This window comes from Lycium barbarum, chromosome 10, assembly GCF_019175385.1.
Source record: "Lycium barbarum isolate Lr01 chromosome 10, ASM1917538v2, whole genome shotgun sequence".
In the NCBI taxonomy this organism is placed as follows: Eukaryota; Viridiplantae; Streptophyta; class Magnoliopsida; order Solanales; family Solanaceae; genus Lycium; species Lycium barbarum.
In genome coordinates, this window is record NC_083346.1 from 14180992 (window position 1) to 14208928 (window position 27937).

The following is a 27937-nucleotide window of genomic DNA, read 5'->3' on the forward strand; positions in this document are numbered from 1 at the left end:
TTCTTTCGAGCTGAAGGTAACAACCTCTTTACCCCCATCAAAATAGGAATAAGCTATGCGTACATTCTCAAACCCTATTTGTGAGACTACAGCGAGTATGTTGTTGAGTGTAGAGTTTAGAAAAATAAAGAGAAACTTTAAATTTTTCAAATACTTTTTGAATTTATAGGTATTGAAATGAAAAAGTTATCCTTGAACATAAAAGTGAAATTCCTTTTTTTTTTTAAAAGAGAAGACATGATTAAAATTGAAATTACTATATCAAACAAACACCTCCTCCTCTTCCAAGTGTAGCTTTTGGCTTTGGGCAGTACAAGGTCACAAAATGGGGGGAGAGCTGTTCGAAGATTTGCCCCCTCCGGCTGGTTCCGCCGTCACTCCAACGGAGGCACCACTACCAGCTCCACCTGCTTTGAAGAGTGCCCTTAAACGTACTAAACCACCTCTACCATCACTACCTGAAAGTAAGTCTATTTATGTGGGCACCTCTCTAATTACGACATTCAAACAAGTCTAAATATGTTGTGTTATCAATTATTGTGATATATAGTAGTACCTTTTACAAAGGTTCCAAACATGAAAATTTTATTTAGAAAAACTTCATGCCCGAATTTATCATCAAAATTAAACTGTTTGACTCTCAAAATCCCAACTGTGCCTACTGCCTTTTTGTTTGGCGTATGATGGTTTGATTCTTAAGTTTCTCTACTGCAATTCCGGTTGTTTTGAGCTCCTTTTTTGCTCCTTTGATGATGCATGATTCCTTTATTAGTGAGATTTGTCATTCATGGTCACAAGTTTGATGCGTATATATAGTGATCTTTTGGTTAATTTTCTCTGCTTATCCATACAAATTTCTATTATATGAGCGTGTTTAACTAGGCACAAAGTTTAAGAAAGAAAGACGTTGAATCTTGTGGTTCTGAAACGAGCCGAAGAAAATTTTTGTGGGTAGAAATCATCTCAATAAGGGTAAAATAAGAATTTTAGAGATAAATTATTGCTACATATAGAGATGTGTTATTCTTTTTTGGACAGATTGCAAAGGAAAGAAAGTCATATAAATTGGGACAGAGGGAGTACCTTTTTAGGTTTTTTGTTTAGCGTATTATCAAATAGGTTAATGAATGGTTTAATTTTAAGTTCTCTACTTCAATTCTGGTTGCTTTTTGAGCTTCTATTTTGTTTAGTACACATGCTTAAGAAGGGAATAGGGAATACTCAACTGGTCTTTGTAATTTGAGATGTGACGCTACCATTCAAGTTGTGGTTTTTGGAAATTTTAGTACTCACTCCGTCCCAATTTAAGTGTCTTAGTTTGACTGGGCACAAAGTTTAAGGAATAAAAATAGATTTTTGAATCTTGTGGTCCTAAATTAAAGAGGTGTGTAATTTACTAAAATGTTTTTTGAATCTTGTGCTTTTAAACTTGTCATGTAGGACGTTTGAATTGTCAACTTACTAAATATATGAAGAGATACTCTTTTTAGGACAGACCAAAAAGACGGACCAAAAAGGAAAGTAAGACACTTAAATTGGGACGGAGGGAGTAACTCTTGATCTATTCCTTTGATGGTCACAAGTTCAATATGTATATATTGTGATTTTCTGATTAAGTTTCCTATCCTTCATGTCACTTTTGGTTACTGACAAGAACGTTGAAATTGGGAGCTAGAAAGGCTTAATCCATTTGTTGCGTTCTACACTCTAGTGATAAAAGCTGAAGCAAATTAGTCTATGAAATTTCATCTTTCTGTGATTTAGTACTGGAATGAAATGGGCCTATTTACTACTCCCTCCATCCCAATTTATGTGAATGTGTTTGACTTGACATGAAGTTGAAGAATGAAAGGATGACTTTTGGAGCTTGTGGTTCAAAATAAGCCATAGACATTTCATATTTGTGTGGCTATAAATCATCTCATTAAGGGTAAAATGAGAAGTTTAAAGATAAATTGTTACTAAATATAGAAAGGTTTCATTCTTTTTGGGACTGACTAAAAAAGAAAGAGTATCGCATAAATTGGGACGGAGGGAGTATTTAGTATGCAAATGAAATGGGCAATAGAAAATTCATATGGCCGACCCCAATTATTTGGGGATTGATGGGTATTTCATGGATTGATCTATCCTTTTCTGTTATACATATTCTAGCAATTCACTTTTTGAGCACTTCTCCCTTTCGTTGTCCTACAACTTTTTACTATTTGTTTGTTGTTGGCGGTCAATATTTGAGCTGAGTAACTGTTATTGACTTACAGCTTCTGCTCCTGAAAAACGATTGAGGTTTAAAACAACCACGGATGCCTCGGAGACACAAGTTATAGAAGCCATGCAAAAAATAGCATCACATATAAAGAACACATCAAAGTTTAGCAAGGCGTCAAAGCTTGCAATGCAGTTGATTCAAGCTGGCAGTGTAAAGCCTGCAACTAGTGACCATTTCTTCGCCATTCTTGAAGCTGCAATGTCATCACTCACCGCCTGTAATGAGCCATCTGTACGAGCAGATTACCATGAATTATTCACAGCTGTGCAAGATACAATGGAGGTGAGCAGTGCATCATTTGCTTACAAGTGGCTCTGTTGGACATCTTATGTTGGAACTTATCTGATTATATATTTTTTCACTTGCAGTGTCTTTCAAAGAAGCAGCAAAATATGATAACTGCATGGATCATGAGGGCTGTGGTGGCTAATGACCTCTTCACTGACGAGAGTTTCACGGTATGCTTTGTCTTGTTTTGTTTGCGGTGTCTCTATTCCAATAGAGTTCTATGCAGTTTATCAGTGATAGTCTCATGAACTTTTATTGTGGAATTCAATCTATTACTTTCTAGGCCATCGATTTTGTTAACAATTATGAAGGCACTTCAGCGAGCAGCACTTCTTCACTAAGATTCTTTGCAACACGATCTGCTGTTAGAGTATGATCTGCGTGCCTACTATTTAGTTCAGAGTCTCCAACTCTTACAAAGAGAGAATGAATGAGACAACTGCTAACTATTTAGGTGAGAAAGGAAATCTTCTAGTTTATCAATCTGAATTAGGGAGCGTATGCGAGCTAAGGTGAACTCTCATGTCAAGTTCAATGCAATTCAACTGAGGCTCGAGGCTTGGTGATGGCAACATCATGATAATTTTTTTGGCTGGGTAGAACATCATGATAATCTTACTTGGCTTATATCAATGTCAGTGATAGAAGTATTACTGCTACATTTTTTAACTGAAACCAAATATAGAATGGGTTGCTACAAGACTAGTAATGGTGTGATTTTAAAAAAAATAAAGTAATGACATTGTGATTTCACCTTATAAAAGATTTTACTTGGCTAGGCTGACTGCTGAGCTCTACAATTTTGATCTTGAGCTTCAAAACAGCAGACACCCAGTTTAGCCAAGCTCAAGTTGCTTGTGAACCAGCTTGGACTCACTGTTTGTCAGAAAACTAGTCCTTCGCGTTCTGTTTAACTCAGAATGGGGGCTAAGGTGTCTAGGTTCATAGGAGGCATTTGTGAGGTGCGACTTGACCTTATAAGTTGAATCTGATGCTTTCCTGATTTAACCAAATTTTTTGGTTTGAGGCAGAACATTTTCATTTAAGTCTGCGGTAAAAAGAAGGAAAGAACACCAAACAGAGTACAGGTGACATTTGAATTTGACCTTGCTAAATTTTAAATAATCAACTTAATTTCTCATTTCACACCATTGAATAATATTTTGGCGAGGTCTGCAAGTATTTAAAATGGCTGGTGGTTTCGTTGGGATGTATATTTTTGTCAGTTCAAGTGAAACATTTTAAGATTAAAAGTTGATGGAAGAATGTTATGAACTTAATTTATCACGGAAGAAGGGGCTTAGATGCAGGTGCCTGAAAAAGCATCAAGGCTATAATTAGCTAGTTTTCAGAACAAAAATGGGCAAATTCCATCTTACCCTTTTGGTTTACTCCACATGCAAAATGAAAAGGGGAATATCTGCAAGTTATGATTGACAACCTTTAGGATATCTTAAACTGCACCCTCTTCTCATAGTTGGCATGGCTAACAAGCGCTATTATTTCCCATTATGTGGTTAAACTGCATATTATTTTCTTGTGATGAACACATACGTTACATCTTGGTACTGCTTCGACGATTTTATGAACTGCAAAAATTCCAAATAATGGAATCTTAATGCGGTCTAGGTAAAGACTTGAAGAAGTGGTATTTTAAAGATGTGGTATGTTTTCATGGAAGAAGCAGAATTGGATGCAAGTTGGGCTTTACTGGTAAATTTTTCTACCGACTTATCTACAAAATAGAAAAGCCAAAAAACTGCCAGGAGAGACTAAAACACTATAACAATGAACATCCCTTAGGTCCAATTTAGACAGAATGGTTGATGTTGGACAATCCTTATAAGTGGGACAATTCTTATAAGTGGAGTTGGCCTAAGTTGTAAATGCAATTGTAGGAGTTATCTTCTGGTTAACTTCTTTTATTCTACTTTATTTATATCGACATCTTCTGTCCCTGTTTGTTACAATAACTTTGACTCAAATGACACTTATTCATCATTCTAGGGATATTCGGACTTCAAACTAAAATGATCCTGGATCATCTACTTTTGAGGTTTGACTTCTTTCAAGAGCAAATAATATTGTTTTGTTTACCGGTAGCTTAGAAAATTTAAGAATCATTTCTGACCGACTATGACATTCGTTTATTTGAATCTTTATCAATGAAAAAATCAATGTGTCTGAATGCTATATTCAGAGTGATTCGCTAGTAAATGTGAAAATGGTACTCAAACAATCAATTCTGCTCTGCTTATCTACCCCTCAGGAGGAGGATTTCTCACTTCTTTAAAAAGTACTTATTTGTCACCATCAGACATGACAAGGGAAAAGGGAAACAAGTATTTGATTATCTTCTGTAATTGCAGAGTTTTGATACTTGATGCTTTATTATAGAGATCACATGACACAACCGTTACTGCTGTTTTGTGTGAAGTGCTGTCAAGTGCGCATATAGGTGAAGTGTGCTTTTCTGGTCCTAGCTTCTCCTGCATAAAGATCTAATAATTCATCTACTCTTTTTTTTTTTTTTTGATGAAGTAATGTGTTTCATAGATACGCATCAAGAAGATGCAAAGTTACAGGAGGCTAATTACAAAAGAACAAAAGTGTAGGAGAACATTGTTTGCCTCAAATACAATGTCTCAGTCAAGAGCTAAAGTGCTAATAAAATCCAAAAACTGTACTGAACTAGTTACTGGGACAACATTGTCCAACAAAAGAGATGAACTAAACATTTCACTTTAAGAACTAAACATTCCATCTACTCTTTTACTGATTATTGTTCATGAAAGCACGAAAATTTTGGTATTCTTATTGCTCTTTCCATGTGATTGAAGTTCAAGGATAAACAATATGCATATGTGGCGAACTTGATATTATTCTTGTGTCGATGGAATTGTACGAGACTTCCATGAGTAAGATTATTGCTTGCATTGGATAGCTGTGAAGCAGAATACATGTCCTTTTTTTGTTTCCATGGACTTCCCTCTCCATGACCTGTAGTTAAAATTTGAGAAGTGTGTAAAGATAGCTTTGTAAAGTTCTTGGGGTGTCTAAGGGAGTTTCTCACTAAAAAAATGCTTTTTGATGTCAGTTAACTTGGTTCGTGTAGTATCACTCTTAACTCAAAGAATCCTTCAATTATCCAAAAGTGTACATTTCTTTTTTTTTTTTGATTAGCCACGGGTGTCCGAGTCTCTTTGAGCCCCGACTAATCCCGTGGGTGCACAGGCCCTCGGCAAGGAGTTTCCCGCAAGTGCACCACGGTTAATTTAGGGTTTCCCCAGTCCGATGGCCCTCAGAAATTGTTTGCACCCAGTGGGTTTCGAACTTGAGACCTTGAAAGGGAGCACCCCAAGGCTCAAGTCAATTGCCACCAGGACAACCCCTGAGGGTTCAAAAGTGTACATTTCTGTCTCCAACTTTGCGACCATCATCGTTGGACGAACTCTGGACGTGTCAGTCAGATGACCAGGTTAGAATAGTTGAGGAGGGAAAAACATCTTACCAATTGTTTCACCTCAAAACCTTCAATATTTTACCCTGCAGATCGTATTTTAGGATGATTTCTCTTAGAATAGGAAATTAAAGACAGATCAGCCTAACAGACATCAATTGGACATCACCTAAAATTGCCTAAACAACTAGTGTTTTAGGAGAGAGGTTCATTTTAGGTTTCTAATGCGTCGGAACTTTAAAATAAATGCATTGGAACTGTTTGGAAAACCAGGGGTTTCATACTGTTGTTGAAAAAAGAGAATCTGTTGCATGCAGAAAGCACCGAGAACACAAAAAAAGGGAAAACATAACAGAAATCTTGAGATGGACTACTAATCACAGGCAGACAGCTTTTCCTCTCATCTCTCACTCTTGACGAAAAAAGGAAGTATCCAGTTTTAGAGGAGGAAGCCATAGTTTACTCTCTAAGTTATTTACACACATTGTAAAGTTCTCTTTTAGATTTACATCCCCAGCATTTACTTGAGGCTGGTTGATTTACACCAATAATATTCCTTTGTGCTTATAAATAAAGTAAAAAAGCAAGTAACCCAGATCCTTGAAGGCAATACACAGTGTCACAAATCTCATGCCTGAAGGAATCCAACAAGTACATGTTTCCTTTGGTGGTTGTTGCTGGTTCTCTGTTCATTTTTGTCATTGAGAATTGCTAGCTTGATCTGAATGACTGTTGCATGCCGATTGGTCATGATCTCTTGTGGACAACCCCAATTTCATGTCTAGCATCACCCATTTGGGGATTTCTTTTTGACTGTGCCATCTTCGTTAGAAATTCAGGCAACGAAATAGAGACAAGTCATCTTCATCTAGTCACATGACCAGCACATGTGGAAGTTCCCTTTAGTTTTGATTGTCTGTTAGTTTGGAGAAAAAAATTCGTACTTTTGGCTTACTTGAAGGATGTTAAGGACCAGATTGAGTCCTGTAATGTATTTGAGAGACCATTTTGGATTATGTTGCTCAAATACTTCAAAATCATTGCCGCCCCCCTGTCAATCTGACATGATTTGGGTGTGGGATCCGCGTGGTATTTGTTCAACCTAACTTGCGTGCTTTGACTACCTATCGCCAAGAAGTATAGGTTTATTGGTACTTGGTTTGGTTTTGGCTTTATGTCATATATACATTCACATGGTGTACTAGAACACTTTGCTACAGTATGAGATAGCTTATAAATAATTAGTAAGTGCTTACAAAGAATTTAATTAAACTAGCTTGTAGGAGTAAGGTCTGCGTACACTCTACCCTCCCCAGACCCCACGTTGTGGGATTTCACTGGGTTGTTGTTGTTGTTGTTGTAGCTTTAATTTAATAACTTCAGTTGTCAAAATATATACTTATATATGTCATTAATATACATTTATTGTTGTATCCTAACACCCGTTCCCATACTCCTATCCATATCCTGGAATCCCTAAGATTTAGGTCTGACTTCTAGATCCACACGTTTATCAAGTATCCGAGCAACATAGATTTTGGTCAAATTTTGCTACTAAGCTTTGATTTGTCCTAAATTTATTTCCCCTGTTTATCTGGAAGTATGACAGTCTTCTATCTTCTTTCTTTTCTCTGCTATGGTATATTTCAGTTTTCAAAAGCAACGGGCAAAATTAAAGAAGCAGTTTCAAATCTTCCTGTTGCAACGGAAGATGATGATGTAGAAGAGGCTGCTGCTTTGAAAGAAAAGACAGAAGCCGTGAATGAAGAACCCCAGCCAGGTAATAAGGAAGAGAGTGATCCATTTGGACTTGATGCTTTGATTCCAAGCGCATCAAAGAAAGATGACACAAAGGGGAAGAGGGTGACCTTGACTAAAGCAAGAAAAGGAGAAGACGAAGAAGAAACCAAGAGATTCCTCAGATCACAGCGAGAAGCCTTGATTTCCTGTTTAGAAATTGCCGCGAATCGTTACAAGACCCCATGGTTAAGTATCTGTAAACAATCAAACTTCGTTATGTATTTCAGCTAATTAGCTCGCTACCGTCTTACCATTTCTCATAGTGCGTGACTTCTTTTTGTCAGGTGCCAAACATCTATTGACATCTTAGTCAAGCATGCCTTTGATAATGTTTCAAGGTTCACATCCCGACAGAGGGATGCTATTGAGAAACTTTGGGCTTCTGTACGTGAACAGCAAGTCCGGAGGAAGCAAGGGAAATCTGTGTCTGGGAAACTTGATGTAAATGCTTTTGAGCATCTCCAGGCAAAATATGCAAATGAGAAGATCAGCATCCGGCGTGCTGTTGGAGGCAGTGGGGATAGAAAGTGTCAACAGTGGCTTGGTTGATTTGATTCTAGTAATGAAATCTGTAGCAAGGCACGTTCTGGTTGCAGAATTAGTCACCGGTAGTTTTGATTGTATAATTGTATTTGCTCTGAGAAAGAGGACTAAAAACTTGACAAGTATATGAATTCAATGGTGAGTGAAAGTGAAACACTACCAAACCTTTTCTTCGTTCCTTGTGCGTCTTAATGAAATATTACATTGTTAGATGTTGAAATTACTTAAACATTCCTATGACTTAGGCAATTTCATAGTCTCATAAGTCATTGAAATTGCATTCAGTCGTTGCACAGAAGTAGAACATGGCAAGTCATAATAAGAAAATGGCAATATTCAGAAGAAAATAGATATTACTTTTTCATCGATAACACTGCAACAGCAAATAAAGTAGACTAGATCTATTTTTGGGGAATAAGGTGGACAACCCGATTAAACACTAAAAAAAAAAAAAAAAAAAAATCCAGTTTCGACGAGAATATCACTTTTACTAATTTAGGGGATGACAAATATTCTAAACATTTCTAACTAGTATAATAAAAGTGAAGTCCAGTGATGTTATGTAATTTCTCTATTTGTAAAATAATTTAATAAAGTAAAAAATATTGAATTGAGTTTACGCTGAAATTAGAATATCGACCACCCTACTATCAATCCTGTCATTCCCTTTGGATGAATGTAGCGTTAAAAAAAACTTGAGCTGGACGGAGGAGAGTGCAAGAATCTAGGTGAAAGAAAAGAAAAAGTCTTGTACCAACATGTCAAAAAATTTGAGCACTTGGAGCAGGTCTTAAAATTCCAAAGAAGTTGGCATAATAAAATGTCACTGAAAAACAAAGTTGGGAAAATGTGTAAAGCTCTTAACTAGCAAAAAGGCCAAACTAAAATCCTAAAACCTAAAACCAAACACCCCCCTCTCCTTATAAAAGTCTGGTACACCATACTTTGTAGTTTTCATCTTCAAAATATTTTTCTACGTCCAAAGGTATGTACTCCATCTGTTTCAATTTGTTTGAACCTATTTCCTTTTTAGTCCGTGCTAAAATGAATGACCTCTTTCCTAATTTGGAAACAAATTCACTTTATGAATGATTTACAGCCACACAAATTTTCAAGGCTTATTTTGAACCACAAGTTTCAAAAGTATTCCTTCTTTCTTAAATGTCGTGCCCAGTCAAATGAGTTCATATAAATTGAAACGGAGGGAGTAATAGACTTTGCAAGCACTCTCAACATCAGAGAAGTTTTTGATCCACAAGGCTCTGATACCACTTGTGGAAAATCGCTTTGATTCTCAACATGTGTCATACTGTTTACCCAAAAATCGGTATAGTTGAATTTGTAAACGTGGTCAAGTACACGTGGATCAATACAACCATAATAATGAGATAATATGTGAAATTAAACAAGATAATTATAAAGAAAGCTAAAGAAATTAAAAGTAGTAGCTTGAGCCTTGACAAAATGATGAGCTAAATTATCCGGGTAAACTATACATCAAAGTCTTCTTAAGAACAATCAAGAACAAAAATAAATAAATTGCTTTAAGAATATTTGTTTTCTATTAGATTTCAGATGCCTCTTACAATGAAATGAGAAGCTCTATTTATACTTGAGCTATGAGGTACAAGTTCCATGAATCGTGCCCTCTTTACTACCAATATTAATGCTGTGACAATGAATGGTAATAAAGGGCATTAATGCACATTTAAGATTCGAGGAAGACTTGGGATTTCTTGTAACGACTGTGTATTGAATGGTGTTTGATCGGTGGGTTGGCATGCTTCTCCGGGTCCTTTAGCGTTTCTGTCTCCGGCAGCAGTTACCAAACTACTTCTCCGGAGCGTCATATGCTTTCCCGGAGCCCCTCACTTGCTGACCCGAATCTGACCTGTCACCATCGCCATGTGTCATCTTTTGATATGTCCAATTGGTGTCTACAGATTTTGACCTATACAAGGGATTTTCAATATATTTTACATGAAAAAAATAGAATGTTGTCTAGCTTCTCTTCATAATAGACTTTCAAAAATGTCTAGTTTAGTTTAGACTATTAATAAGTGAAAGTTCATGGTACGACGAAGGGTATTACGGTAATTTTATATTGTCCAACTTTTTTCTCCTTCTAGACACATCCTAGACAAGTCCTTTTCTAGACATATCCTTTTCTTTTCCACTTTAGTGCCTTATTTCTCCTTTCTTTTCTCCATTCTGCTTTAATCTCTCTTTCAGGTATTCAGGTAAGTTGTCATTCTTTCTATTTTCCTTCTCTCAAATGTTTTCATTTATCTTTTAGATTATTTTATGTGCTGACTTTTGGGTCTTTGATTTTCTCTTGCTACTTTTTTTGTTCAATTTGTGTTTTTCCTCTGCTTTCTCAACCATGGATGTGTTTCAGTGTTATTTAAAATAAAATTTTAGGGTCTGATTTCTCTAACTTGCAAGTGTTAGCTAGGGTTTTAAATAAATAAATAGTACTAGAACTTAAGACTTCCCCTCTAATTTTATGCTGTGTTTCATAGTGCAGATTTTGCTATTATTGAGCAGAGTAGTAATTTGTTGTTGTGATACTGTGCTGGAGTGAACGTCGTGGTGTGTCTTAATCTTTTATTGCCACAAAATTTTAGCTGGAAATCAGTTAGCTTTTCTCTTGATATCAACTGAGAAATCAGTTGGTCTATCTTGCTTTAGATTCGATTCTGTGTAGATTGTTAGAAATAGATTCAGTCTCAAGTATCCTTTCTAATCCCTTGACATGTAAATTAAAAGAATATTTGTCTAGATGTTAATTGTCACTCTACCCAGAAAAGCTGAACAGATGGATATAGTAAAGCTGAAAGTTGTAGCAGATAAGTTCTTTGCTAAAAGAAGTTCATTTTTATTTTGGTCCATAGATTGCATAGGCATTAATTGATGGTGCAGTCATAGTAATCTTTCACATATTCTCCATCCTCAACTGCACAAGATCTTGAACATATCCTATTAGCAAGCAACAAATAGAGAGTTCATGAGAAAAGTACAAGCCATAATTCTCAAGATTTAAAAAGAACAACATAGATTAAGAAAGCAGACATTGCATGAATACACTCTCTGTTTGGGGGATGTTCGATGGAAAGTAGGAAGAATCTTTTGAACTTGGGAGAGCTTAAATCTGGAGGTACTCCTATGTTACCGAACAAGCTAACTGTGAACAGTTAGTGTTCCCTGTTGGAGGTCTTTGATTGAATGGGAATATAATGTGCTTTGATTTCCAACGATCAGTAAGAAAATAGTTGCTGAGCTTATTTAGACCTACTAAACTTGGGCTAGAGTTTCATAGACGTTCTTACCATATTCATGTTAGTGCCAGTTCTAAAGAAGGATAGACTACTAACCTTTTGATTTGTGCAAATAAGAAAAAGAAAAAAAATACTCAATTTTGAAGCTCCATGATATAAGCTGATGCCATAATACTATGCATATACTTTGGTGTAACTATGTTATAGCTCCATAGAAAACAAATTGTATGATATTAATGCTTGAGATGGTACTGAACCAAATTATTTGGAAAATAAAGATTAGCTTAAGCTCACCAAAAAGAAGGTTGCTTTTTTTTTTTTTTTGGCATACATTAACAAATGATCTGCATTGTACAAAAATATGGATGTTGTTTAGGATAGTAAAACTCATTAATTTGGAGTTTGTCTTACTTTTTTCCAAGATTTTGTATTCCCATTGTAGTCATTAAGTAACGAAATCATTATGCCATCTTTATCACATAACTTCCAACACTCTTACTTACACCTATTCTCTACCATTCACCTTTTTAATTTCACAAATTTCAAGTCTAACTCTAAAACTCAGTGTTTTTTTACATGTATAATTGAACAAACAAAGAATCTACAAATGTAGTTGAACAATTCCACGAAACAACTTATTTATTATAGGATAAAGTTCAACTATATGAAGCTCATATATGGACAGTCCCTTTGAGCTTCCTCTGCCTTTTGGCCTACAAAATACAAAAACTAAATCTAAATATTTAATGAAAAAAACTGATTTCTTTCAGGAAACTTATCAAACACATATGACACAAATAGTATAACCTAAGGAGTTAACAATATACAATTTTTATGAGCTCATATGGGAGAACATTCAAACATTGTATTGTCTTCTTTTATGGAAGATTTGATTGGTTGAGATGTTGAATAGGTCATAGTTGTTTAGACACTTTCTTTACTGAATCTCTTTGCCATCGCTATGTCTTCCATATTAAACCCATATTAAACTAGACCACAACTTTCCTTTTTAATTTTCTTTCAATTTTTTCATGTAGCTTCTTCAGCAATATTAATTTAGTGCACAAGTAAGAGTGAATTGATGACTGAAATGAATTTTGAGGATGTCGTGAAATTCTGTTTCTAAATCTATTGTACCTAAGTTCACAGACATGCACACCTAATAACAATTTCTTGTCGTAAAAAGAAATTGACTGGTGTTATGATTGGGGTTATAGCGTGTATTTCGTGAATTTGTATTTTATTTAATCCATTATATTATATAAAATCACCTACTTTTTTCATCCATTTAATTGGCATATAATGGCCCTACAATTTTGATTGCGCAGTGTTTGGAAAGTAAAGTTGCTTCAGGGGCACAAAGGAACACTGTTGCGACTTAAAGGTAATTTTGCCTTTGGTTTCACATTATTATTAAATTACTGAGTTAGTTTGTATACCCAAATTTGATCAGTTTATTTAACAAGATGTGAGAAGATTAAGAGTCTATTTGATTTAGAATTATTAGAATAATTATTTAGTAACTTCCATGTCAAAAGCCATCTCAAGGGAGAGATACCATCAATGTGAGTATAATTTTTTGGGGAGAGATACCACCAATCCGATTTCTGTAACTGTTTATCTTCATATTTTATTACTATTTTTTGTTTTTAATTGTATGGGTGTGTGCTGTAAGAATATATTCAATTTTAACTATGACAAAAAAAAAGGGGTTCTAACTGAGTACTTTGAAATCAGATGTCTGACAAAAAAAGAAAGACGAACGACGTCCAAATGGAGAAAAATCTTAGACGTCGTATTGCCTATAAAGAAATGCCGCCTGACCAAAAGGCAGCACTTCTAGAACGGCGTCGGGTAGAATATGCTGCGAGAAGACATACTCTCTCAGAAAATTCTACTCCTAACTGTTCTACTCAGAAAAGCATGATTTCAGGAGAACCTGCTCTGGGACAACCTGCTATGTTCATTCAAGAGACACCTTCTTCTTCTCGAATTGGTTGGTTAAATCAAACTTCATTTTTACTTCGCCGCTCTATTTACGTTAGATCTTACAAAATTAAAATATTTCAAGCCGCAAATCAACACAAGTAGGTTGTTGGAATATCAACCCACTACCTTCCTATCCTACTATTTTAAAAAAGGTCTCAAATTGTAGATTCTGCAAAGCCAAAAGATTTCAATATGAAACCCCAAGCTTTTGCTGTAGTAATGGTTCAGTAAAATTAGTTTCACACCAACTACCTCCTGAATTAAAAAGTTTCTACTATGGCAACTCCGATGAATCCAATCATTTCCGTACTTATATTAGAACATACAATAATATGTTTGCATTCACTTCACTTGGAGTAAAGTACGATAAGGAATTGGCACAAAGAACTCAAGGAATCTACACATTTAAAGTTCAAGGACCAATGTACCATTTTCTTAATAGCCTCACTACTACAGATAATAATGCAAGAAATTTACAACTTTATTTTTATGATAATGAGAATGATATAGTTAATAGAATGACCTTTTCAGAAAACCTCAATAGATCTGTTATTGCTAAACTAGTCAATATTCTAAAAATTAATCCATACTCCGTTTTTCTAAAATCTCTAACACATATTCCAGACTTATCCAACTTCTACATCGCACTTAAATGTGATTCTGCTTTGGACCAACGAACATACAACTTACCCAGTGTTTCAGAAGTTGCAACTATATGGACTGATGAAGAATTAGACAGTCCTGCTTCTACACCACATATTCGTGTTTACACACATAGCAACACTAACCAACTGGTTCACTATTACTATGGTTGTTACGATGCATTACAATATCCTTTGTTGTTTCCCTATGGTGAAAACGGTTGGCATTGTGGTATTCAAAGAGTTATACAAAAAGCAAACTTCCCTAGAAATTCTTCTTCTTGCAAACATCAGAACATTCCAAGTGTATCCAACATGTCTTCAATTGATGGATTTCTTGATATTGAACAAGAAATTTTGCAGAAAGAAAGACAGAAAAAGAACACTGTATCTTGTCGTGAATATTACTGTTACAAACTTCAAATTAGAGATGATGAAGAAAATGATACTTTACATTCTTGGAGAGTATTCCAACAATTTTCTGTAGATTAATACATAAAAGTAGAAACACAAAGATTAGACTTCTTGTTATTCAATCAAGATTTATTTCGAATTGAAGTATTAGCAAGACTTATTGATCTTTTAAGACTAGGAGAAAGAGAGGCTTCAAATATTGGCAGAAAAACATTCCTTCCTGCTAGCTTTACTGGGGGTCCTAGAGATATGCGATGTCGATACATGGATGCCATTGCATTAGTACAACACTTTGGAAAGCCCGATATCTTTTTGACCATGACATATAATCCTTCATGGCCAGAAATAGAAGATTTCTTACTACCAACTGATGAAATACAAAATAGACCCGATTTAATAAGCCGAGTATTTAAAGCAAAACTAGAAGAACTAAAATCTGATATAGTTAAAAAAAAAGTATATTCGGAAAAGTTGCTGCTTTTATGTACTCTATAGAATTGCAAAAAAGAGGTCTTCCTCATGCACATTTCCTTATTATACTTGAAGATGAGTATAAATTATTGACACCTAAGGCTTATGATAGAATTGTTTGTGCCGAACTACCAAATCCTGATACAAATCAATATTTACATTCTTTGGTTATTAAGCATATGATGCATGGACCTTGTGGAACTTTAAATCCTACAAATTCGTGCATGAAGAAAAAGGGATATTGTAAATTTAAATACCCCAAACGTTATGCCAATGGAACATCTAAAGGTCAGAATTCATATCCAATATATAGGAGACGAGATACTGGAAAATTTGTAAAAATTAGAGCCCAATACCTTGACAATTCATGGGTAGTTCCTTACAATCCATATCTACTAAGCAAGTTTAATTGTCACATAAATGTTGAAGTTTGTGCAGATATTAAAGTTGTTAAATATCTCTATAAATACATTTGTAAAGGGCATGATAAAATTGCTTTCAATCTACAAAGTAATGACACTATAATACAGACATAGATGAAATAAAGGAATATAGATCAGGCAGATGGGTATCACCTCCAGAAGCTATGTGGCGTTTGTTTGCGTTTCATATCAATGAGATGAATCCCAATGTATACCAACTTCAGCTACATCTTAAAAATCAACAATTTGTCTCCTTTAAAACGACTACAAATCTAAATTCAATACTTAAAAATCCTACAAATCGAAGAACAATGTTGACATAATTTTTTTCAATGAACGAAAAAAATAAACATGCCATAGAACTTAACTTATTGTACAAAGAACTCCCAGAACATTTTGTTTGGTCAATGACTGATAAAATGTGGTCACGTCGAAGACAAGGTTATGTTATTGGACGTATTATTAGTTGTCATCCAACAAAAGGAGAAAGATATTACCTTCGACTATTATTGATGAACATACGAGGACCAAAATCATACGAAGATCTCAAGACTGTAAACGGAAAATCCTATAACACATTTAGAGAATGTGCAGAAAAAAAGAGGATTGTTAGCTTCTGATAATAACTTAATTGAATGTATGTTAGAAGCTGCAAATTACCAAATGCCTTATAGTCTACGACGTTTATTTGCTACACTATTAGTATATTGTAGTCCTGCTAATCCAAAAGGATTATGGAAAGATTTGAAAGCTCCATGTCTGAAGACTTTACAGCTATGCCAAACATATAAACAAAAAACATTCGTTATTTAGTTCTAAGCCACATAAATGATATATTGCATTCAATGGGATGGAATATCAATGAATTTAAACTCACATCAGAAAATATTACATCTTTTACATCTTCTAGAATAATGCAAGAGACTAGAGACACCCATTTAGAAAGAAACATAATTGTAACTGAAGAAGATTTATTACTATATAAAAAACTAAATAAAGAACAAGAACAAGCGTACATCACCATACTTAATAGAATATTCTCAAATGAACCAGGAGCATTCTTTATTGATGGGCCTGGAGGAACGGGAAAAACATTCTTATACCGCGCTTTATTAGCTACTGTACGATCAAAGGAATTTATAGCTTTAGCCACAACAACTTCTGGTGTTGCAGCTTCAGTGCTCCCTGGAGGACGAACTGCTCACTCACGTTTTAAACTTCCTATTGATGTAGGTGAAAATTATTGTTGCAATATAAGTAAACAGAGTTCACTTGCATTTTTAATTCAAGATGCAAAACTGATAGTATGGGATGAAGTATCAATGGCTAGGAAAAAACTTGTTGAGACTTTTGATTCACTCTTGAGAGATCTTATGGGTATAAATACACTATTTGGTGGAAAAGTCGTAGTTTTTGGAGGCGATTTTAGACAGACTTTACCTGTTGTGAAAAACGGAGCAAAAAAGGATTTCATACGTGAATGTTTATTGTATTCAAATATCTGGGATCATCTTCAAAAATTCCGTTTGACACAAAATATGCGTGCACGCAAAGATCCTACATTTTGTGAGTATTTACTAAGAATTGGAGATAGAAGAGAAGAAGTTAATGAACATGATAAAATCGAGGTTCCAAAATCATTTCTTATTTCTTTTACGAATGAGAAAGATTCATTAAATATTTTATTCAAAACTGTTTATCCCAATCTAGAGATGCTCATGTCTGATACATCCTCTGTAACATCACGTGTTATCTTAACGACCAAAAATGATTTCGTAAACGAAATTAATCAGATGTTCATAGATGAATTTCCCACAACTGTTGTGACATTCATTGGAATTGATGAAACTATAGAGCCAAAAGATCAAAACCAATTTGAAGATTTCCTCCATACTTTGAATCCTACTGGTTTGCCTCCTTATAAGTTAGTTCTAAAGCAAAATTGTCCAGTTATACTACTACGCAATTTAAATCCTTCTGAAGGTTTATGCAATGGTACACGCTTAATTTTGTTCTGATTTCAAAACTCATATTATTAGTGCTAAAATTGCAAGTGGTGACTTTAAAGGTAAACATGTTTTTATTCCTCGAATACCATTGTTATGTTCACAAGACGAAAAATTTCCTATTCAATTTAAAAGAACACAATTTCCTATTCGACTATGTTTTGCTATGAATATAAATAAAGCTCAAGGTCAGACACTAGATTCCGTAGGAATTTATTTACGTGAACCTATCTTTTTACACTGTCAACTTTATGTTGCTTTATCAAGAGCAAAACGTTCAGACTGTGTAAAAATATTAATCCGACCCGCAACAGTAGACGATCCCGATGATCATTCTACCTATGATATAGTATATAATGAAATTATCCATAAAGCATTCTCTAGGACTTTCAAAAAGCTACTAAATATTCATATAACATATGTAAGTTATTACTTTCATTTACATTTTTCATCAACCTTACTTCCTTTATCATACTATTCCATTGTTTAACCCATTTTAATTATTTTTTAGGGGATATAAAATGACACAGCGAATAGGTATATATGCAATCACTCCTGAAATACCAGACTGAACCTGTAAAGTGCAAGTTGTGGATATATGCAAACCAGGAGAAGGTTCTCACCGAAAGATAAACTATTTGAACATGATCTTTCAAGATGAACAGGTACTTTCTTTTTCTAGCAAAATCAATTATTTATGTCTATGTATGTATAACATTTTCGAATCAATTACTTACATTGCCTATGTATATCTGTTTCGTTATTTTTTTTATGAATCATTCACAGGAAGACCAAATAAAAGCTATTGTTTACGGTGATGAAATCTCCTCTTATCAAGATATATTCAAGCTGTTCCACACCTATTTGATTACGGGTGCGCGCATACAAGTACCAAATTTGAGATATGAAAGATCCTTGCATACATTTGAGTGGATTATTGACAAAAAAAACCATAGTTGATCCAATTGAAAAAGATAGTCCAGATGAGGATGAATTTCCACCGCCCACAAAGCTGAATCTTACATCATTTGAAGACATCAACAATCAAGCCTCCCAGTCTACCAAAGAGCAGCTTAAGGTCGTAGAATTTAGTATGGTTATATTACTTCTTTTCAGTTTAACTTTTGACACATTCATGTATTAAATATGTCATACCCCATTTTAACCGGGTTGAAGCGGGAGTACAACATATTGGAGATTCCTATATTGCTTTGTTTTAAGGAGTCGCCACCTAATTGATTTAAGGTGAATTAGGGCACCTAATTATTAACTAAGGTAAAGCTGGCTAAACCTCCGTTAATAATCTGCTTAATCAGTGTGATTCTAGGTAAGGGTTCTACATTATCCTAAAGGGAAGGGGTTAGGCATCCTTTAGAATCCGTTAACTACGGTTATCCGGCCAAACTTAGTTTAATGAATTAATGCTAAATAAGGTGCTTTAAATTTCAAGAAAAGGGTTAGGAAATGTTGCTAAGGTTTTTAAGGAAAATATAAGAATGTTGCTTAAAATAAGACTTAAGAAATATGCTAAAGCTTTAAATAAAAATGCTATTTAAAACAAGACTTGTAGGATAATTTGCACAAAAAAGAGACCTCAAATGCTATTTAAAATAAACTATAAATGTTGCTAAGATTTAAAATAAAAATGCTATTTTGAAATGAAGCTTGCAGGAAATACGACATTTTGCATATAAGTGATAACTTTTAAGAAAGGACTTAGCACATTTAAACTTTGAATAAAATCATGTGATATGAATATGGCAATGTAAAAATCTAGACTTATTTTTTTTATAAATAGGATGCAAGGGGAGTGAATTTTCTTTCTCTTTTTATTGGCCCTTATTAACTTAGCTAAAATATGTGTGATTGATTCAAAACTTGGAGAGTGATTTATAAAACATACTGGAATTTATATTTGCATATTAGTGATGTTTTGAAATTAAGATAATGAGAATGAAATATGATTCCTTTAACTCAAAATATGAATTTATGCTATCAATTATTCTAGAAGTAAATATTATAGATATCATAAATAACTTTAATATAAAAAGCAGAAAATGAAACTTATGGGATTAATTGTTAATCTTCCTTAAACTAACTACCCATTACTAAAACTAAAACCTACTAATCTTGCTAAGGTTCATTTTATCTAAGGAAACAAACAAACAAAATAAAGTATTAATTGTGCAATACAAGATTAAGGCATAAAAAATAAAACAGAGGAGCAAATGATGTTAAATGGGCTCAGCCCATTTTCGGACTGTTAGTCATGCTGCTGTTGGAATGGGTTCAGCCCATTTTAAAAGGCTGCTGCGGATCTGTTTGCTATTGGGCTTCGACCCAATAAATTCTGTTTTCTATTTTCTGCTGCGGACAGGATTGATAGGGAATGACTCGGAAAGATTTCATTGGGCTTTTAGCCCAACTCCGAATGCGAGAGAAGAACGAGTCCCTCGGACTCGTATGAGATGGTCATGCACACAAAAAAAAAATGAAAGGAAAAGGATTAGTATCTAATCAACGGATAAGGTTAAACATGTCAAATATAAACTCAAAAACAGATTAGGTATATGCCGTGCATAATTAATGTATATCTCATACATACATATGCACGACCAATCGAACATGCTTGCAATATAGGGATCACAACAAAATATCAAGCAAACAGCAAACCCAAACATGCTCCACAGATTTGGTTTTATACTTTACTAAGTATAGCAATCTATGAGCAACTTAATGACTTTTAATTAACACAGTGCATGTTGAACCATCAATCTTTCTATAAACAGAACAACAAGTAAAACTGAAGATTCCCATTTCTGACAGAAAACGAGCATGAGATCTATTTCCCTCTGTTACTCAGAAAGAGGGAAGGAAAACTCATGGGTATCTCATATGTCCCAGACCAAAACCAAACATACCAAAGAAAACACAAAAACTCAGTCCCCTGCCTAACCAGAAAAATTAATTGAAACTGCCCAGATAGCAACAAAACTGGGAACAGATAGAAATTGCAAAACACTACTTTCAAATAAGGCTGAACAGCAAGGGAGGAGGGGAAAAATTATATAGTAGTTAAGAATACATCATAGTTAACCATATATGTAAAGTAACATGATTAATGGACTGTTTAACATATGCTGTTATCTGAAACACTTTGTACATAATCATTCATTTATGCTAAAGTTCAGTAACAAGACATCTATATGCTGGAAACATTTTGGCACAATATAGAGCAAGAATAGGCATGAGGGATACTGATTTCACAAAGGGCAAACTATAAGCTATCACTGATAGCATGTAGGCATATAAGACCACTGTTTAATTTAGACAAGGACAAGTATTCAAATCACAGGAATTGGTAAACACAGAAGGATACAAGTGATGTCATTAAATATGGTCTTATTTAATATGTTTAGAATTTAAACCTACACAGCACTTAAGATGAAACAGAAATTCAGAGCCAAAGTGTTCATGCAAAACATCTCAAACATATGACAACATCTCATATATCAGTAAAATAAATTATTAGACATTCTTAGACATCACACACAGATTAACCATCAAGAAAACAGGTGGACATGACTGCATTTGGATGACAATGACATACAAGGCCAGTTCTAACTCAGATTATCACTTAATGAGAACACCAGACATATAAGGACAGATCAAACAATTACACAGACCCCTTGTAGGTGACCTAGACTAGCACTAATGCATTCATGAATCACATAGAGACATCAAACTGAAATAACATTCAATGTTATATTAAACTACTCAGATATCTAAATAAGCATACATGCTCGTATCAACAAGATTTCTGCTAAATTGATATGGGGAATAATCATAAACCTAACCAACATATGATATCACATAAAGATATAGTCAAGCAAAACCACAGGTTAACTGATGCACAACCAGTCAAAGCTGGACATGTATGGCACAACTAAGCAGTTAAACTATTATGTGATCAATCATCACTAAGCAGACAAACCATGCTTAAACTGCTATAAGCTAAATGACCTATGGCTAACCAAAACAAGACATAAAATGAGCCACTGCAGAACAACCTAAGGGCAAGCACATACACATAATTAGCAGACTACAAACTAAAATATAGAACTAATCAAATGAAGAATAAATAAGCAATGTAGACCTGACTAGCACATGACTAACCCAAGTTGATACCTAATGTGGGACTGAATAACTACAGAACTATAAAACAGGATTAATCTAAGCTTAAACATGAATAATACAACCTAAACAACTACTAACATGAACTAAAACATAACTAACCCAGCAAATCACATAAGTAGTCTAAAGCACTCAAACAACTACTGAAATCTAACTAAGGGAAGGTGAATTACATACCAAGGAAAGAGAGCACTTACATGGAAACAATGGCAACTAAATTTTCATTCAAGGCCGGGGAGTGTTAAAATCATAGTAAGGAAACAGCAACCTCAACCAAATTGGAACTTTATTCTTTAAATATGAAGTCCAAAAAAGGGACAGAATTGATTTTAAATGTTTGTATTCCTTTAAAGATGATTTATATTAGATTGACTAGGTCTTATTGGATTAAACTAACATGTACAACAACAAAGGATTATATATGTTTAGACTGATCATTAACCAGATTGATTAGGAATGTGACCCCAAATAAATCTATACCAGTTACTAGATTGAATTCTCAGCATGCAAACAAACGACATTCAGACTAAGCTGAACATCTTAAACTAAGTAACAACAGCAACATCCGACAAGATTTCAACTAAGCCAAAACATAATAATGACTCATCTAATCACAATAATTAAGCTAACATCAAACTCAACCGTATCAGCACACAAACATATCAAACTAAAATACAAGGAAATAAATGGGATTTACTGACCTTTTGCAGGTGCAGCGAAATGGGACCTTGAAACTACGATCTACGCTCGAACACTCTCAAATCTGAGCTTGCGATGCCCGGATTCGCGGCAGTAACAAGACGGATAAAAAAAGGAAAAAAATTGATTTGGATCTTCCTGACTACTAAAAACTAATATTTTAAGGAATTCAAGACGGCTCAAACTTTAATTCTTGGGAAATTTCGTGACTCAAAGAAAAAACCCCCCAATTCTATGGAATTTTCAGGCTAAAGGACTCAAATTTTCAAGGGATTTGTGCGGCTGAGAACTTAGTTCTTGGGGAATTTCCTGAATCCAAAAAAAATCCCCCCTCAGACGATTCAACCCGACACTATTTATAGGGTTTTGCTTTGTGTTGTGTTGAAATAAAAGAGATACGCATGGGGAACAGGGGGAATGGGGATGGCAGTGAGCGTGGGGGGACAAGGAGAGGTGGAGAAGACAGAGGGGACAAGGGAAGATGGGGCGGGTGAGGGAGATGGAGGAGAGAAGGGAGAGAGCGAGAACAGGGGAGGGGGCGGCGTTATAGAAGAAAAAATGAACAAGGAACCATTAGGCGTTATAGAAGAAAAAATGAACAAGGAACCCTAATGGTTCCTTGTTAAACGAAGGGGCGGGTCGAAATTGGACCGGGTATGGGCTGGTTTGGGCTGGTAAATTGAAATGTGGACTGGTCCGAAAATTGGATTTGATAAATCGAAATATGGGCTGGTCCAAAAAATATTTATGAGTTGATTGGGCTTTGATTTGGGTCAGATAAATCAAAATACGGACTGAGTGCAAGAAATAGTTTGGCTTCTAAATTTAAATAAAAGCCCTATTTTAATTAACCATATACTGAGTGTGACAAAATATTAACTAATACAAAAAATATGTAATTATTAGGGCTCAGGTAATAAAATTATATGATGTTGTAATAGCCGTGCAATAATATTTTAACAATAAATAACGCTATCATTTAATTGTGCGACATAAAATGAGATGCGTATGCATAAGGTGGTAAAAAATGATGAAACGCAAATTATGATAATACTGGTAATAATAATAATAACAAATAATAATAATAATAATAATAATAATAATAATAATAATAATAACAGTAATAATAATGGTAGTAGTAACGGTAGTAAAAGATAATGACGGGATAATGAAATGCCGGTATTAATAAAAGCTAATAATTATAGTAAAAATTGCAAACAATTATTTTTTAAAGTTGCAAAACTATTGGAAGCGAAAAATAGGTATTTCGGAGGAAAGGTGGGACAAAATTGGGTGTCAACAACTTGTCCCTCTTTGTCCGGTAATGATGAAAGAATTTTCGGGAAAAGACGTTGACTTAGTAGCCTATTTTGTCCCGGCTAAAGGATTTTGGAGGACTAAGGGTAAAGAAAATTACGGCCGAACTCCGGTCTCCGAGTCGCCTACATATCTCGGGCTGCACGAGAATCAGGCCGTGTGTAGTTCTGGGATGACTACGGCCCCTATGAATAACAAATCCCGATCGGTGCGAATCTTTACAAAATATTGTCCCAGTGTCGAATTATGATGACACTGGGTATTATGGCAGAAACTCGAAAAGTTTGCTGGAATGTGAGCGGGATAGTTGGAGTTTGAAGTAAGTGTTCGAGGTAGATCTTAGACCCCTGTCGGAAAGTCTACTTTCCTTCCCGACGCATGGCCCCAGTTCGCTGCCGAAGAAATAGTTCCACGTTGCATAAAGCTCCTGCGAAACTTTAATCTAGATAAAAATAGTCAGAAAAAATAGATATCGAAATAAAGCGAATGCAAAATAAACCTCTAAAAACTGCAGTGATTAAAATGATAGGTGCGGTGCGATGCACCTGCGAGCATACGCAGAGCATTTGACAATAATAAAACAATGTAGGTGCGGTATGGTGCGCCTGCGAGCATACGCGGAGCATTAATAAAGCAATGCAAGTGCAGTACAATGCGGATGCGAGCATACGCAGGGGCATAATAAAGCAATGCAAGTGCGGTGCAATGCGTCTGCGAGCATACGCAGGGCATTTGAAAATAATAAAGCAATGCAAGTGCAGTGCAATGCGGTCGCGAGCATACACAGGGGCATTTGAAAATAATAAAGCAATGCGGGTGCGGTGCAATGCATCTGCGAGCATACGCAGAACATTTGAAAATAATAAAGCAATGCAGGTGCGGTGCAATGCATCTGCGAGCATACGCAGAGCATTTGAAAATAATAAAACAATGCAGGCGCGGTGCAATGCATCTGCGAGCATACGCAGAGCATTTGAAAATAATAAAGCAATGCAAGTGCGGTGCAATGCGGCTGCGAGCATACGCAGGGGCATTTGAAAATAATAATAAAGCAATGCGGGTGCGGTGCAATGCATCTGCGAGCATACGCAGAGCATTTGAAAATAATAAAGCAATGCAGGTGCGGTGCAATGCGTCTGCGAGCATACACAGGGCATTTGAAAATAATAAAGCAATGCAGGTGCGGTGCAATGCGGCTGCGAGCATACGCAAGGGCATTTGAAAATAATAATAAAACAATGCGGGTGCGGTGCAATGCATCTTCGAGCATACGCAGAGCATTTGAAAATAATAAAGCAATGCAGGTGCGGTGCAATGCGTCTGCGAGCATACGCAGGGCATTTGAAAATAATAAAGCAATGCAGGTGCAATGCAATGCGGCTGCGAGCATATGCATGCGCATTTGAAAATAATAAAGCAGTGCGGGTGCGGTGCAATGCATCTGCGAGCATACGCAGAGCATTTGAAAATAATAAAGCAATGCAGGTGCGGTGCATTGCATCTGCGAGCATACGCAGGGCATTTGAAAATAATAATAAAGCAATGCGAGTGCGGTGCAATGCATCTGCGAGCATACGCAGAGCATTTGAAAATAATAAAGCAATGCAGGTGCGGTGCAATGCGGCTGCGAGCATACGCAGGGGCATTTGAAAATAATAAAGCAATGCAGGTGCAGTGCAATGCAGCTGCGAGCATACGCAGGGGCATTTGAAAATAATAAAGCAATGCGGGTGCGGTGCAATGCATCTGCGAGCATACGCAGGGGCATTTGAAAATAATAAAGCAATGCGGGTGCGGTGCAATGCATCTGCGAGCATACGCAGAGCATTTGAAAATAATAAAGCAATGCATGTGCGGTGCACCTGCGAGCATTCGCAAGGGATTTAGAAGTAATACTACAATGTATTCGAAAGCAATAGAAAATATTTGTGCGTCGATACATTTGAAAAATCATTTGCAAGACTCAAGCGTTAGTTTATTGCGACTGTCGAAAGTTATTGATACTTGAAAGGCATAATTATTATAAGAAAGCTCAAACCGTTCGACGTGCCATCCTTGCAAGGCTGTACATGTTTTAGCTTCCGCAACTTGGAAATCTGCATCCAAAGAAAATTTTGTAAGTTTTGGGAGGGGGTTGATTCGCGTTGACTTTGACGATTTGGCTATTGGCGCTTCATGCCTCCAACTTTGTCTGGACTTGTAACCTCCGTTCATTCTTAAGTCTTGGCCAACTAATAAACAATCTGATTAAAATCATATTATTTCAAAATAAAATAGACATAGTAAAATATGTGTATAGTGATAAATAATTTCTGCTGAACTTGGAACTGTGACACATTGTGAAACAAAGCGAATGCCCCTTCTTCGAAGTTTTCTTATGTCTGCTGACCACGACTCTTCACGTCTCTCGATATCGCTTGCGATGATGCCCTTAAAAATTTATCCCAGTTTCTGGCATAGGACGATGTGTAACTTTTAAAATGACGAGACCGAGCCTATATAGGCTGCCTACGTATCCCACTGAGGGAATCAGGTCGAGCGTAGTTCAAATTACAAGCAGAAATAAAGTTGAGATTTTCTAATAATGTGACCGAGGCCTATGTGGGCCGCCTACGTATCCCACCATGGGAATAAGGTCAGGTGTAGTTCATGTTACAAGCAGAAATAAAACTGAGATTTACTAATAATGTGACCGAGGCCTATGCGGGCCGCCTACGTATCCCACCGTGGGAATCAGGTCAGGCGTAGTTCGTGTTACAAACAAATGGAAATTTTGGAAATTTTATCTCAAAAGACCAAACCTGATATAGGTTTCTCGCGTATCCCGTCGAGGGAACATATCTTTATTACATGGAAAGGCATTGCAAAATATTACATATAAAATAAAAGAAAGATCCTAAATGTAGTATCTCTTGACGGCATCTGCGTTGATAGCTTTTGGCCAAACTTCGCCATTCATTTCCGCTAGAACTAACACTCCTCCAGTCAATACTCGATGAACCATATAAGGCCCTTGCCAGTTAGGTGAAAATTTTCCCTTAGCTTCATCTTGGCATGGGAATATGCGTTTCAGTACCAATTGCCCCGGTTTGAATTGTCTCGGTCTTACCTTCTTGTTGAAAGCTTTGGCCATTCTGTTCTGATAAATTTGCCCATGACAAACTGCATTCATTCTCTTTTCATCAATGAGCATCAATTGTTCGTATCGATTCTGTATCCACTTAGCCTCACTTAACTCAGCTTCTTGGATAATTCTCAAAGATGGTATCTCTACCTCAACAGGTAACACCGCCTCTGTCCCATAGACCAAAAGATAAGGCGTTGCCCCAGTTGAAGTCCTCACAGTGGTGCGATAACCGAGAAGGGCTAATGGCTGTTTTTCATGCCAATGCCTGTAATTATCGATCATCTTCCTCAATATTCTCTTGATGTTTTTGTTGGCTGCTTTAACTGCTCCATTCATCTGAGGTCGATAAGGTGTGGAATTGAGATGAGTAATCTTAAATGTTTCGCAAATCTCTCGCATCAGATCACTGTTAAGATTAGCCCCATTATCTGTTATAATCGACTCCGGGATTCCGAATCGACAAATAATGTTGTTGCGAACAAAATCTGCCACCACTTTTTTTGTCACTGACTTGTGCGAAGATGCTTCCACCCACTTTGTGAAGTAGTCAATGGCCACCAAAATGAACCTGTGCCCATTTGATGCGGCCGGCTCGATGGGACCAATGACATCCATGCCCCAAGCTGCGAATGGCCACGGAGAACTCGTCACATTTAATTCATTTGGCCGGACTCGAATCAAATCGCCATGAATCTGACATCGATGACATTTTTGCACAAAACGGATGCAATCTGATTCCATAGTCATCCAGAAATAGCCTGCTCGAAGAATTTTCTTGGCCAAAGTAAAACCATTCATATGAGGCCCACATGTACCACCATGCACTTCTTCAATCAACTTGATCGCTTCCCTGGCATCAACACACCTTAGCAGCCCCAAATCTGGAGTCCTCCTATAAAGGATTTCTCCATTTAGGAAAAAATGGTTTGCTAACCTTCGAAGTGTTTTCTTCTGAACACTGGTTATGCCTTCTGGATAGTCTCCTGCCTTGAGATACTTCTTGATATCATAATACCAAG

General features: G+C 35.9%; 3 protein-coding genes across 3 annotated transcripts; all 3 read left to right on the top strand.

Annotated features, from left to right (window-relative positions):
• Nucleotides 1-255: 255 nt before the first annotated feature.
• Nucleotides 256-8580, top strand: LOC132614151 (uncharacterized). Its single transcript, XM_060328526.1, has 5 exons — nucleotides 256-464; nucleotides 2262-2551; nucleotides 2638-2727; nucleotides 7668-8002; nucleotides 8102-8580. Exons 1-5 carry the CDS (start codon nucleotides 326-328, stop codon nucleotides 8364-8366), a joined length of 1119 nt encoding a protein of 372 aa, XP_060184509.1. The 5' UTR covers nucleotides 256-325; the 3' UTR covers nucleotides 8367-8580.
• Nucleotides 8581-10962: 2382 nt separating this feature from the next.
• Nucleotides 10963-14760, top strand: LOC132612749 (uncharacterized). Its single transcript, XM_060326843.1, has 2 exons — nucleotides 10963-13022; nucleotides 13376-14760. Exon 2 carries the CDS (start codon nucleotides 13960-13962, stop codon nucleotides 14758-14760), a length of 801 nt encoding a protein of 266 aa, XP_060182826.1. The 5' UTR covers nucleotides 10963-13022; nucleotides 13376-13959.
• A 1660-nt stretch (nucleotides 14761-16420) lies between these two features.
• LOC132612750 (ATP-dependent DNA helicase pfh1-like) lies at nucleotides 16421-17593 on the top strand. Its single transcript, XM_060326844.1, has one exon. The coding sequence runs from the start codon at nucleotides 16421-16423 to the stop codon at nucleotides 17591-17593; it is 1173 nt and encodes a 390-aa protein (XP_060182827.1).
• The last annotated feature ends 10344 nt before the right edge of the window (nucleotides 17594-27937 follow it).

Coding starts and splice junctions, on each gene's coding strand:
- LOC132612750 (XM_060326844.1), top strand. CDS start 16,421: ATGGGATGGAATATCAATGAATTTAAACTCACATCAGAAAATATTACA.
- LOC132614151 (XM_060328526.1), top strand. CDS start 326: ATGGGGGGAGAGCTGTTCGAAGATTTGCCCCCTCCGGCTGGTTCCGCC. Junction 465..2,261: donor TCTACCATCACTACCTGAAA/GTAAGTCTATTT, acceptor ATTGACTTACAG/CTTCTGCTCCTGAAAAACGA. Junction 8,003..8,101: donor AATCGTTACAAGACCCCATG/GTTAAGTATCTG, acceptor TCTTTTTGTCAG/GTGCCAAACATCTATTGACA.
- LOC132612749 (XM_060326843.1), top strand. CDS start 13,960: ATGTTTGCATTCACTTCACTTGGAGTAAAGTACGATAAGGAATTGGCA.